Source organism: Triticum urartu, chromosome 1A (assembly GCF_056163025.1).
Source record: "Triticum urartu cultivar PI428250 chromosome 1A, HENAU_Tu73, whole genome shotgun sequence".
In the NCBI taxonomy this organism is placed as follows: domain Eukaryota; kingdom Viridiplantae; phylum Streptophyta; class Magnoliopsida; order Poales; family Poaceae; genus Triticum; species Triticum urartu.
Window position 1 is genome coordinate 21,146,228 of NC_141873.1, and position 13,901 is coordinate 21,160,128.

At 46.3% G+C, this 13,901-nt stretch overlaps 1 protein-coding gene across 1 annotated transcript; it reads left to right on the forward strand.

Annotated features, from left to right (window-relative positions):
• Nucleotides 1-1,046: 1,046 nt before the first annotated feature.
• On the forward strand, nt 1,047-8,820 carry LOC125543427 (putative disease resistance protein RGA4). The gene is given in 18 exon segments (XM_087544763.1): nt 1,047-2,258; nt 2,261-3,376; nt 3,379-4,493; nt 4,591-4,692; nt 4,837-4,909; nt 5,021-5,125; nt 5,215-5,360; nt 5,463-5,550; nt 5,655-5,786; nt 5,898-6,075; nt 6,258-6,403; nt 6,520-6,779; nt 6,863-7,042; nt 7,131-7,205; nt 7,318-7,401; nt 7,492-7,673; nt 7,791-8,103; nt 8,199-8,820. Coding segments are annotated over 3 exon segments (3,351 nt in total). The 5' UTR covers nt 1,047-1,132; the 3' UTR covers nt 4,488-4,493; nt 4,591-4,692; nt 4,837-4,909; nt 5,021-5,125; nt 5,215-5,360; nt 5,463-5,550; nt 5,655-5,786; nt 5,898-6,075; nt 6,258-6,403; nt 6,520-6,779; nt 6,863-7,042; nt 7,131-7,205; nt 7,318-7,401; nt 7,492-7,673; nt 7,791-8,103; nt 8,199-8,820.
• Nucleotides 8,821-13,901: the final 5,081 nt, after the last annotated feature.

Genomic DNA, 13,901 nt, shown 5'->3' on the forward strand with positions numbered 1-13,901 from the left:
TCCATAAGATCATAGTTCGGGAAATATCTGCCTTTACAGGACCTTACTGCACAATAACAACGGGTTAGTCAGTAGGCGCCAGCTTTGCTTCCCTAGCATTGCTTGACTGAAGAGCACAAAATCATGAAATCCCATACCTCTGAGAGATTTATGGGTCCATAGCCATGCCCAACTGCGTCAATGCATCTTTTTCTGGCCATCCTCGATACCCTAGTCGGCAATCGGTTTTCTCATCTTTTCACAACTTGACACCAGAACCTGGAAGCAACTCATAACATAATTAGGGATAGACTGTGCAACAACTTTCAACTGTACCACCTTTCCGGCTCTTGATAGTGGCCGACCAGTCCACCTATGTATGCTCTTCCACAGACGATCAGGGAAGAAGTTAAAAGAACCACAAACAGCTCAGCATATTTCACTAGGCATGCCAAGGTATGTGTCGTGCAGTACTTCGCTGTGCACCTGCAGTGTGTTCTTGTCTTCTTGTTTAACTTTGTTTGGGCACTTAGAGCCAAATAAATAGACTTCCTCTGATTTATTTTCTGACCAGAAGCATCACAATACGCGGTCAAGGTAGAGCGCAGCGCCTCCACTGTTCGGCGATCACTTCTTGCAGAAAAGTTACTATCGTCTGCAAACAGCAGATGAGATATAGGAGAGCCTTGTCGACCATTACATAAACCTTGTAGCTCAAAAAGGGGCTCCTTTTGCTGCAACAGACAAGATAAACATTATCAAAGCCCTTCTATTTTATTTTCCCTTTACACCGCCACCTTCACGTTGGCCTCAACCACCTTTTATGGGATTCCGTTGTCTCATGCTGCATGCTTCAAGTTGAGATAGTATAAAATCATGGAAACGTCTTGGATACCTCCTCGGGCCTGCATCTATTTTTATTTCTTTATTGCAGCAGGCACGATCCAATCCAACGGAACCTACGAGTAGTTTCATCGTCACAAAAGGGAAAACAACCTACTTTTTAGGGCAAAAAGGAGTCTACATAGCTTGGCCTGCAGTATAAAACGAGCCATCAGGACCTCTTCCGGAGCACTTGTCCACAAGCCCCCACAACTAAAACTCCAACCACACAAAACAAACAGTCCCTGCGCCTTGCTCACCGCCGGAGAAGATGGCGGCGGCAGTTGGCACGGCGCAGTTGCACCTCAGCAAGGTGCTCATGAAGCTCTCGGATGCACGGCTGGCCACGTATGTGGCCAGCTCCGAGCTCGGCCTTGATCCCCGAAAGATCAAAGAAGATCTGATGCACACGCAAGGTCGGCAACATGTTGCCCATCGGATGGGCAGCCGCAACGATCCTTGCCTCATGGCCTTGCTGGTGGAGCTGAGCCAGAAGGCCGACGTGGCTGAGAAACTGCTGAGCGAGCTCCAGTACTTCATGATCCAGGACCAGCTTGACGGTACCCATCTAGTCAAGCCAGATCTGGGTGGTGGCCTCAAGGTCAAGATGGGTCACACTCTTGGTAACTGTCTCCCATACTTTTCTTGTCCATGTACCAGTAGCCCACAAAATGGAACCAAGTCTGATGGCCGCGACCATGTTGATGAGTTGCCATTTGATAGTGTGTCCATATCCATCAAAATAAAATCAGTGTTAGAGGAGATACAGTCCATATGTAGCCATGTCTCCCGCTTTCAGATGTTGAACCCAAACCATAGTAGCAGCACTAAGGCAACTACAACTGTTACCCGCACACGGGCTTTTACGGGATCAACAATTGCATATGATAGGCTGTACGGTAGGGCGGCCATTTTTGAGGAAACTATAGATGCCATCACTAGTCACGGTGAAATCCTTTCCGTTCTCCCTGTAGTTGGGCCAGGGGGAATTGGAAAAACAGCTTTCATCCAACATCTGTATAATGATGCAAGGATTGAACAACACTTTACTGTCAGGGTCTGGGTGTGCGTACCCAGCGAATTCGATGTGCTTAAGCTCACCCAGCAGATCCTTAGATGCATAATGGCAACTGAAAAGGAAGGAAGTAGCAGTGTTGCATATGAAACAGCCAATCTAGACCAGCTTCAGATTTCCATTGCACAGAGACTACAGTCCAGAAGGTTTATGATTGTCTTGGATGGTGTGTGGGAATGCACAAATGATAAGTGGAATACCCTATTAGCTCCATTCACTAGGGGAGAAGCCAAGGGCAGCATGTTTCTTGTCACAACTCGGTTCCCAAGTAAAGCAGAAATTATGAAAACAGTTGATCCAATAGAACTGCATGGTTTGGCCCTGCTGATTTCTTCACATTATTTGAAGCATGTATATTTGGTGAGCTCAATAAACCTGGGAATTACGAACATGAGTTAATTGATATGGCAAAAGATATTGCAAAGAAGTTAAAGGGTTCACCTTTAGCGGCCAAAACAGTTGGTCGACTATTAAGGACAGAGCTATCTTGGGAACACTGGATGAGGGTTAAAGGAAGCAATGAATGGCAAAAAACTCAACACAATGATGATATTATGCCAGCATTGTACCTTAGCTACGATTACCTTCCTTTACTCCTACAAAAATGTTTTTCCTATTTTTCTCTTTTTCCTGAAGATTATAGGTTTACTCTTCCCGAAATTAATCGCTTTTGGATTTCGGTAGGCATCATAGACTCTAGTCATCCAGGAAATAATAATTTCTTAGAAGAACTAATGGACCGTGGATTTCTCAGGAAGGAAGATAGTTTGTTTGGTGAAAACTATGTGATGCATGATTTAACACATGAATTATCTCGAAGTGTTTCAAAACAAGAATGCCTCAATATATCTTCTTCAGATTTTACAGCTGATGCCGTCCCACAATCTATTCGGCATTTGTCTATCACCTTAGAAAATAGATATAATGATAATTTTCGGGAAGAAGTGAGTAAACTGAAAAGAAGAATAGACATTGCAAATTTAAGCACTTTGATGATTTTTAGAGAATATGAAGAAAGAATTTCTGATATTTTAAAAGATACATTCAAAGAAGTAAATGGTCTGCATATCCTGTTTATAGTAGTGAAATCCCTAGATGATTTCCCACAAAATTTCTCAAAGCTTATCCACCTCCAGTACCTCAAATTAAGATCGCCTTTTGGCAGAGAAATAGCTTTACCAAGCACACTATCTAGATTTTATCACTTGAAATACTTAGACCTAGAAGATTGGCATGGTAGTTCTAATTTACCTAAACACATTAGTCGCCTTGTGAACTTACAAGACTTCCTTGCTAAAAAAGAACTCCACTCCAGTGTTCCTGAGGTTGGAAAGATGAAGTATCTACAGGAACTAAAAGAATTCTGTGTTAAGAAAGAGAGTGTTGGATTCGAATTAAGAGAGCTGGGGGAAATGCCAGAGCTTGGAGGAGAACTCAGAATATGCAATCTAAGGTGGCAACCAAGGAAGAAGCTAGTGAAGCCAAACTGATGTCGAAAAGGAATCTGAAAAAGTTGACATTGGTTTGGGGCAGAAACAAACCGACTATAGATGGTGATGTTCTTGATGGTCTTCAACCACATCCTGATCTTAGAGAGCTCTGTATTGCAAATCATGGTGGTACTGCTGGTCCCAATTGGCTGTGTGTTGACATTTTGCTGAAACAGTTGGGTGCTCTCCATCTCGAAGGGTTGTCTTGGGACACTCTTCCACCTGTTAGGCAGCTACGACACCTCACCAAACTAATTCTGACAAGGATCTCTGGAGTGCATCAGTTGAGAATCCAGGACATGGCATCGCTGGAGTCATTGATGGTATGTAGATGTGGTGACTTCTTCTCTAGGTGTTCCATGGAAGAAGCAGGAGGAACTGGCACCATGAAGCTTTTCCCTATTTCCCTCAAGAAGCTTGGTATTTCAACTGAGTCAAGCATACAGTCAATGGCTCTGCTCTCAAACCTCACGTCTCTCACCCATCTGACACTGCAAGATTGTGTTAAGTTAACAGTGGATGGATTCAATCCGCTCATCACAGTCAATCTCAAGGTACTGGTGGTCTTTAACTGCAGATGGGACAGAAGTTGTCCTGAATCTGTAGCAGCGGATCTGCTCTCAGAGGTCGCAAGTAGCACAGCAATGCCTGCGGGTTCCTTCCAACTGGAACAGCTCAAGGTGGACAGCATCTCGGCAGTGCTTGTCACTCCCATTTGCAACCTCGTCGCTTCTACCCTCAACACCTTGATATTCTGCCATGATCATCGGGCCAAAAGCTTCACGGAAGAGCAAGAGAAGGCGCTTCAGCTCCTCACCTCCCTCCGACACCTCACATTTGATGGTTGTGGGGCTCTGCAGTCCCTCCCCAGAGGGTTGAATGGCCTTTCTTCGCTCAAAGACTTAGAGGTTCTCTGGTGCCCTGAAATGGGATCCATACCCAAGGAGGGCTTCCCCGTTTCGCTGCCAAACCTACGCATAAGGCCTTGCAGCACCCAGGTTAAGGAGCAAATTGAGAAAATCAGAAGAACAAGCCCAGGTTTATCTGTACGATACGAGTAACCCGAGGTAACACTGTCGACTCCCCCGTTTTTTTCTTTTTGGAAGTGAGTTTTGCTTCTTCATCCTATTCCTGCTTTATCTTAATAACTGCTGAACCTTACAGGCTAGTATGTTCTACTCCACCATGCTTGGGATGTGTACAGAAGTTGTGAAATCTGGAAGGCTGTCAGGCACCATGAATCTGCATTTGCTCACAAATCAGCTGGTTAGTACATAGAAGTCCCCACTTCTGCTCCTTCATTTATAATGATTTTCTGTGTTTCCTCGTCCACAATAATTACAGAGATAGTATTAGTTGATTCTTACGAGGCTTAGGATTTTCTAACAAGAACTTTAATGTATTTGACAGGATTTCTAGCTTTTGTTCAGTCACAGACTACAACAGCGCGCTTCTGGATTTCTAGCTAAATTTGAAGACAAAGGTGACACAAATGGACCTAGAGCTGAACATCTGTTCTATTTTTAAATTTTAACTATTGGACAGAATGTCAGTTTGCATGTGTGTGGGAAACTTAAAGCAATACATTCTACAGTCTTTTTTCAGAGCTCGAAGCTGACCTTATGCATAATGGAAGATATGAGACAGCAGATGCAGCCAACTCTCCATTCTGCAATGTTGGTTGATTTCTGACCATCAAGTGTGTTACAAGCTTTTTGTTTGAAAACCAATGTGCTTGCTTCGATATGCTCCTATGCTTACTTTTTCATCACTACTGAATTCTGACAGGGCTGCTGTGGGCACTACAACAAAAATGTTTATATAAGTTATGGATCCTTTCTGCAATATATCTACGTCTGCGCGGAAGTCAATCTGCAAGTCACATGTTGATCACTAGTTATACATTCCACACGTCCCTGCAAGTCAATCTGCCAGTTAGTACACCTTACTTTCATAATGTACTGCTTTCACAGTGAAAAGTGACCACATTGGCTTCTATTCATCCGCCTAACTTTCTTCACTCCTCTTCTCTGCAGTTAGGCTTGAGTGTGATAATTGATGATATCACCATCATGGTGCCTACTATGTACCCTTTTTCCCCTCACACTGTCAACCAAGTCGGAGGTACGAGACACTAACTTGCACTAAAAATGGTAACATAATTCACATGCAAAATGACTTCAGTTGTAAAAACGAGAATATCTTCAACAGAGTCTTTTGTATCGCAGAAATTGAGGCCGGAATCATAGACTTATGCCTGTGTGTACTGCCACAACAATATCTTCAACCATAAAGCCGCAACGGCCAATACAGCTGGCACTATTCACTGTGAAGCAGAGGAGCAATACTGTTGCACTAAGGTATTTTCCTTTCTTTAGACCCAATTTACGTTTCTTCTTATCCCTTAGGTATTCTTATTTCCATCAAATGAGTGTCTTTGTCTAACGAGTATCAGGTCTTGTTTTTTCCAGTCACCTGAACATTCTGAGTCGTAGAATGGCATCCTGCTCTATGTCCTGGCTGCTTGTAATTAAGCACTGCTTGACGCAAAATTTTGCCATATTGTAAGCACATAGAAGTTCAAGCACCTTGCATTTGTATCAGAGAAGATATCTAAGCTGGTGGTCAATTTCTCAGGATGGTGTGAAGGTAATCCGTCTTGCTGCGCTGAAATTATTCCTGCATTGGAGATACATTCTATAGAGGTGTCAGTTAATTCATTTACAGTCCATTCATGGTTTCTGTTTTTGCTTGACTACAGAAGGACAGAGAAACTATATAATTCTGTGAAGCTTCCCTTTTCTAACAAGGACTATTAATTTCTTCAACAGGCTTGGTAGCTTTCTGTTCTGTCTTGGACTACAGCATCCTTAATTTCAGAATGGCTTATTACAGTGTGCATGGAACAGATGGATGCTCAATTTGAAGGCTAAGGTGACACCAGATGGACCTCGTTCTTTAACAGAGTGATACCAATGTAATTGTTTTACTGTGAATTTTTTCTGCATTCTTGTTAATTACACTCTCTACAAGCGCTCGCTGAGTTGTTTGAACCTTAGATTTCTTGGGTCTCATACCAAACTGTTCTTGTAGGATTAAAGTGGATGCTTTCTCCTGCTACAGAAGATATGTTCCACCAGCAGGCAGCATCAACTGCGAAAGTATGTATTAAGTGGCAGCTATCTTCTCAGAAGTTCTGCCGCCACTTGTTGCCATTGATTTGAAACAGTTCAGAGAACCTCACCTTACTGACACGCCTATCAGAAGTGGCGATCTTAAAGATTGTATGATTCTCCAGATGTTCTGAAGATCAGAACGGTATCCAGTTCTGCTTTTGTGACTCCAATCTGCAGGTATGTATGGTTTTCGCTTGATCATTAGCTTCTTGAATATGCTTTTATTGTTTGGCACTTAGCTTTTCGTGCCATTATGGCAGTGATTGTCCTTCAGGTGTTACTTTCAGTTGCTCCATGTCCGACAAACACCTACACAGAGGACCCCTGTTGGTGTTTGCACCTTCCCATGTGCACATATCCGGGCTCCTGCTCGCGCTTACAAAGCCAAGAAAGATCCTCATCCAGCCGCTATTTTGATGGGACTAAAGACCAGCTCTCTGGTACAATCCAATCCTGCCATCTAAAGTACAGAAATATTAATAATCCAATGCAGCTTCCTTTTCTAACAAGAACAATTGATGTCTTCAGACAGCTTGGCAGCTTTCTGTTCTGTCCTGGACTACAGCACCCTTACTTTCAGAATGGTGTATTACAGTTAGAATGGTAAATATCTATTCTATTTTCTAAACTTAACTTTCGGTTGCACGACTCCTTCTGAAGATCTATTATACAGCACCCTTTCTTTAAGGTGGTACATTCTGTATTCTTCTTTCAGAACTGGAAGCAGACCTTTCACTTTGTGAAACAGACATGGAACATGTGATGACAGCAGATACGACCAACTCTCAGTTTCTGCGATGTTAGTAATCCAGCTTTTTGGTTGACAAATAATGTGCTTGCTTCTTTATGCTCCTGTGCTTACTTTCTCAACGCTTCTGAATCCTGACAGGACTACCATGCACTGCTATTATCCTTCTGCGTTTTGTCGCATGCATGTCTTCAGGAGATAATCGGAACAAGTCAATACAGTTGGCATCATTCACCCTCAACCTGAAGCCACAGATATAGGATACATATAGCAGAGAAGCTATATTAGCTAATGGTGTTTTTATTTTACAGGGTGCTATAAATGTAATTCTTCTACCGCGAGATTCTTTCTGCATTTGTGTTAATTACCCTTTCTACAGTCCCTAGCTGAGTTGTTTGAACCTTGGATTTCTTGCGTTTCTTACTGATTTATTCTTGTAGGATCAAAGCGGATGGTTCCTGAAACTATATATGGGTGTCCAGTCCTCCTGCCACAGAATATATGTTCCACCTGCCACCAGCAGGCAACATCTACTACAGAAGTATGTATTGAGTTGCAGCTATCTTCTCAGAAATTCTGCCGCCACTTTCTGGAATATTGATTTCACTGGCTACCATTGAAAAGGTTCAGAGAAATCAATCATTAAGTCAAGTGCCTCTACAAGGAGCGGCTGTCCCTAAGATTGTGCGATTCTCCAGACAATCTGAAGATGAGAACAGTATCCTGTTCTGCTTTTGTCAATCCACTCTGCGGGTACGTATCATTTTGGAGTGATCATTAGTTTCCTGTACATGCTTTTTTTGTTTGGCACTGACTTTCTGTGCTATATGGCTATGATCGTCCTTCAGGTGTTCCTCTCAGTTTATCCCCTGCCGACAAACACCTACACTGAGGGTGAGGGGTTCAGAGGATGATTCAAAGGCGTATCATGACTGTTATCGAGTGTCGGTGTCACAATCCACGCTCAATGTTGTCTTGTTCGCCACCGGGCCAGTGGAGCACGGATATTTGGCGTGATCCATTGTCGGCTGCACCGCTGAAGCCCACGCTGTAAGACCTTCCTCAGCCATCTCGACCAGTTGATGGTGATGCATTCAGCACTTGAGCAGAGCAGGGAGGTGTAGATAAAAATCCCCAAGGGCGCATTCCCTGAGAGACCCAGTTATTTCTAGTTGAATTTGGTTCCGCCTTGTTTCGTACTCCCTCTGTAAACTAATATAAGAGTGTTTAGATTACTACTTTAGTATTCTAAATGCTCTTATATTAGTTTACGGAGGTAGTACTATTCAACAATTAATGAAAAATGTAATCAGTGATTTGGGTGGGACAAATTGCAAGCCTCACTCATTTGATTATTATTATACTCTAGGATCAGTGGGCAGGCCTCGGTCTGATATCCCTAGACAGCTAGGCCTTCTTAAAATAGCAAATTGAGCAGATATACACGGGTCTCTTATGCTTGGTGCCAAATCTCTTTCTGATCCAATGTAGTAGTACTGGTAATTCTCGGACCCAAATCTCAGGCGATACTAGAGATGAATCAATGCTTGTTAGGTTGAAGGCCGGCCGCCTCGCACGCACGCAAAGCCGCCGGACCTCGCCATCGCCGGCCGCCTCCACCCCCTTTCCTTTCCCCCCACGGCGGCCTCAGCCCCGGAGCTCCCTCCCTCGTAGCCGCGACTAGAAAAAAGAATCGATGGCTTTGGATCGATGGATCAATCGGCGGCGATGAATGGGAGGGAGATGGATTCATTTGGAGGTCGATGGGGATGGTGGAGTTGCAACAGAAAGCAGGTTGGCGCACTTTTTTTTTTTTGAGGTGAAGAGCGGCGCACTTTTGAAGCAGAGCTGGCCAAATGGGCTGGCTTGGGCGCTTGGCACGGCCCAGCCCATAGTAGTAGTGCCTGGCACAACCCAGCCTGCCGTGGCACGATTATTAGTCGGGTCGTGTTGTGCCGGCCCACGTGCTGCCCCCTCCAGTCCAGAAGCTATGTGGGCCTGCCTGGCGGCACGTCAGGCCTGTTAGGCTGCCGGCCTGCTAGCTGTTTTGACCAAATTTAGCCTATTTGGCTATTTTTTGGCCATATATATTTAAAAAAAAACTAAATGAGAATAAAATAAATAAGCGGGCAGTGCCGTGCCGCCCCGCATGCTCAGCCTTCAGGCCCAGGCATGGTCCCTGGCGTGCCGCATGCCGGGCCTGGCCCATTTAGCACATAGTGTGCCATTCCTGGGTCGTGTCGTGCGGGCGTGCTATCGGGCCGGCCTAGCTATCACGGCCTGTTTGACCAGCTTTGCTTCAAAGGTCTCTTTTTCCATTTTATCTGGGTCGGTCGCGCCTCACGCGTCTAATGTCTAATGCAACGTCTCATAGTCGTTAGATTCAGGCTACGAGTTCTTCCTCCTCGCATCGTTGTGATTTTGCCCCAAGGAACGCAAAGCACCCAGCAAAACCAAAAATGCATGGTTACAACAAAAAAAGTATGGTTCCAGCAAAAAAATATACGGTTTCTCAAAAAAGCAATGGCATGACCAACAAACCAAAATGCATGGTTTTAACAAAAAGAAACATAATTCCAGCGAAAACAATGCATGGTTCCAGCAAAACAAATGGATCGCAGCAAAAAATCTGATCGGTCCCAGCAAAGAAAAATGGTCGCCGACGCCGGTCACAGCACCGCTGACAGTATCGGCAGTTGCCGGTAGTAACCGCCATCTCTAGGTTCCTGACTTGCCAGTTCCGGCTTATAAGGGATATCCTACAACTTAGATGTTGCGACCATGAAACTTGGAGTAGAGCTGCCGCTGTTGTGGGGGGAGGGGGGCCGGCTCCCCCTCTGGCTAGTAGAGATCTGTTACCTCCGCGCCGAGATCATTGGACTGCTGCAGAACCACTCCGGTCACCGCTCTGAGGCTGAGAAGTATATTGGCGGCCGCAATGGCCATGCGATCCTCATCGTACTCCGCCATGGGGAAAGCCTTAAGAAACAAACTTGCGAACGCTGCCGATGGAGGTGTGTTTTCTTTTGGCGGAAAGGGGGTGATGGGGGAAGAAGAAAGAGATAAGGCAGACGAGCGAAAGGATAAAGTAACAAGAGGCTTCCATGAGTGGGACCTACTGGACGCGTGCGTTGCGACGAGGCAGCCGACTGAAATTCTAGCCGGTCGGCCGGTGTTAATCGTTTCCCTTTATCTTTCCATTTCCTTGTTTCTAGCAAGTGTCGTTTCTCTTATAGAAACAATATACTTTTTGAAGGAAAATACATCAACTTTAATCTCAGTTTACAGGTATTTCGTTCTTCGTGTGGCACTATGTATTCTTTGACCTAAACTCACGTGGTTTCCTAGCCACGCATGTGATCTGTTCAAAAAAAGGAAGGATAATACTATGTAGTTTCAGGTTTAATAGGTACTCCTCCTGTAAAAAAATATAAGAGCATTTAGATCACTACGGAGTAGAATTTTCTGTCAATTCGCTTGGTGTTTCCTCTGAGGTGATTAAAGAGACGCTTTCGTTTTCCCTACGGCCGCCGGCAGAACTTTGCATTCGCTCCCCCCAACGTCGGCCACTCGGGAAGGGGTGGAGTGGGGGAACCCAAGATCTCTGCTCCGGTGTGCATATATAGTGTGGATATGGGCGTGTCATGCCATCGTTCTGGAGGAGGTGACAACACCGTTCTAGCGATGTGTGTTCCTGAGCTCCTGCCTTGTTCTGGCGGGGAGCTCCAGCGAAGCGGCGAGGTTTAGGGTTCCTTGGTCAGGAAACGTGGCAGCGGTGGTGGTCGGGTAGAGGATTCTGACTCCGGTGCTTCTTCCCCACTTCATCAACACGGGCTCCGTTGCCGGTGAGAAGCATCCCGGATTTGCATGCGTTTGTGATGGTCCAGATGCAGCGGCGTCTCCTTCTTTGGGATGCTGGTCCTTCGAGGCCGGCTCGTGAACTTCCAGTCTAGCGACTTACCATCTGGCGGTTCATGCATGCTTGGCTTGGCTCCGGATATGGAGCGACGACGGTGTTGGCGACGCGCCATCAGCCAAATCCTGCATGTGGTGTTCCCCTTAGTACTTGTTGTTGTTCTTTTTCTTGTTATTAGGGGTACTGCAGGTGGTGCTTGAAAAGAAAAGGCTAGGTTTCCTCTGTCTCCCGTTGGCTCCGCCGCCGGTCCGCGTTGTCTCCGGTGGCCTTAGGACCATGGTGGCGCGGTGGATCCCAGCCCTTGCCGGTGGGAGGGCCCCGTCTTTAGATGTTTCTTCAAGTTTTGTTAGGGTTTATATCCTGCTCAGGAAGACGAGACGACGGCGGCTTTTTGAAGATGGAATAAGGTTCTCCCCGTCTAGTCCCCGTTCCGGTGGTGTGTCTAGCATCGTCGGTGGGCATGTGAAGGTGTGTCTCCGGTGGATCTATCATTGGTGTATTTGCTCGGATCTTGTCGTAGTTCGTCTACTTTGTGCGTCTTCGGGTTGGATATTTATGATATATACTACTCTTCAACGGCGGCGGTTGATGTTTTGGTGTGCTGGTCCTATGGGGCCTTAGCACGATGACTTTTCGACTGTGTTCTACAACAAGGTTTGTCCGGCTCCAGCGAGGGAGGGGCGATGACGGCGGCGCGCATTCGGCTCGCCTTGCTTGTAGTCGTTGCTAGGTGCGTGGTCTACGGATCTGGATGTAATTTTTATTATTTGTAGTGTTTGTTGTACTACCATGATTGAAGGTGGATAGATTGAAAGTTTTTTTAAAAATAAACTATGAGCTTCGAGCTCTTTTCGCAAAAAGAAAAGGGGTTTTATAGGTAGAATGGGTCCACTCCATGTACGTACGTATCACCAAAAACATCCATCACCAATCGCAAAGTGCCGAGTGCGGATTGGATACGACAAAATAAATAGTGTATTTTTTTCCGGTCTGGCGCGTGGGTTCGATCATTTCCGTGTCCGCTACTCGTCGGATTCGGACGACCGGCCCGATCCGGGTCGGGAACGAGCACACATGCACAGCGGGCAACAATAAATAGGTGCCCCAGGCCATTGCGCTGTGGCGTTCTTCGCATCATCTTCATCAAACAAGGGATCTACCGATCGATCGACATCTCCCTCTCGCTCGTAGTAGGCGTCGCGGCTGATCCAGGAGCAGCTAGCAATGGCGGCAGTAGCTCTTCTCCCGCCGCTGCTCCCGTCGCCGCCGAGGAGCGAGATGCCGCCGCTGCTCCCGACGCCGCCCAGGAGCGAGATGCTGCCGCTGTTGCCGACGCCGCACGGTGTCATCCTCACCATGCTGGTGTCCGCCATGCCAGGCCGCGCCGACTTCGTCAAGAGGTGGGACTGGAACAAGAAACGCGACGATAATCCATGCAGCTCAATCTGCTCCTCGTCGTCGGAGGGCAGCGGGAGCGCCTGCCGTGCCGACTCCGTCGGCAGGTGGGACTCGCACAAGAAATACAAGGCGCCCCGCACCACCATGTCGTCATCATCGTCTTCGTCACAGGGCGCCGGGAGCCCCGGGCGTGCCGACTCCGTCGAACGCTGGGACAGCAAGAAACTGGAGAGCTCACCGCCCACGGATCGCGGCCGCCATGTCGGCAACGGCAACAAGCGCCTGCCTAGCCCTAGCCGCGCGTCTTCGGCGGACCGCTGGGACTTACACAAGAAGCCTCGCCCGGAGCAGATGGAGAAGCCGCCTCAGACTAACGCGGCAGCGACGACGCCGGCGCTAGCCATGATGACACCGCACAAGGCCGTGTTCGCCGGGCCCAGCTTCTACGCCTCGCCTGATCCGAGCATGCTCCCCATGCCCTCCTTCTTTCTGCTGGCACGTCCGCGTGCACTCTGTACTCAGTAACTAAGTCCACCATGGCGATCTAGTTTCTTCTTGCGGAGTAGACGAGTGGTGCTGTATGTAGTCGTAGGGTGTCGAAGTCAATCACATATAGTAACATATGTATCCCTATTATTTCATCTCAGCTAGTGAAAAGCATTTGGTTGGCCGATGCTACTCCGGTGTCATTGTTCCAATGTAAACATTAGGCCGATGCTACTCCTCCTCTTGGTGTTATGATTCCAATGTAACCAAAATATAGGGAGGATGTTTAGTTTTCATGAATTTGTTCAGGGTCATTTTTCTGCATGGCGTTCCGTGTGAAGTTAACTAAATAAAAAACCGCACTTACCGAATGACCGTACTACCAGTACCAAACAGTATTTATGCAAATAACCGAATTGCCGAAGGCACGACCGTATATATGTGTCACGGGGTAGAAGGAGAAATGGCTGGAAAAACTAACGTTATATGACTGCCATATAACAGATCATTGCATATCCCACACACATGGCAAGTTCCTCAATATTCAACATGATCCAAAATTTAACAAGATATTCAAAAACGTACACACGATCCATTGATAAGCAACCCATGCCATAAAAACTTGCATATGTAAAATTGCATGCGCCTTTTTATGGAAACTACTGCGGATTTCAGTGCAAACACTCCCTAAACTGACTACACATTTTCAGTACAGCGCCATCCAATTTTGTACTTCCTCCGTTCGCAAATA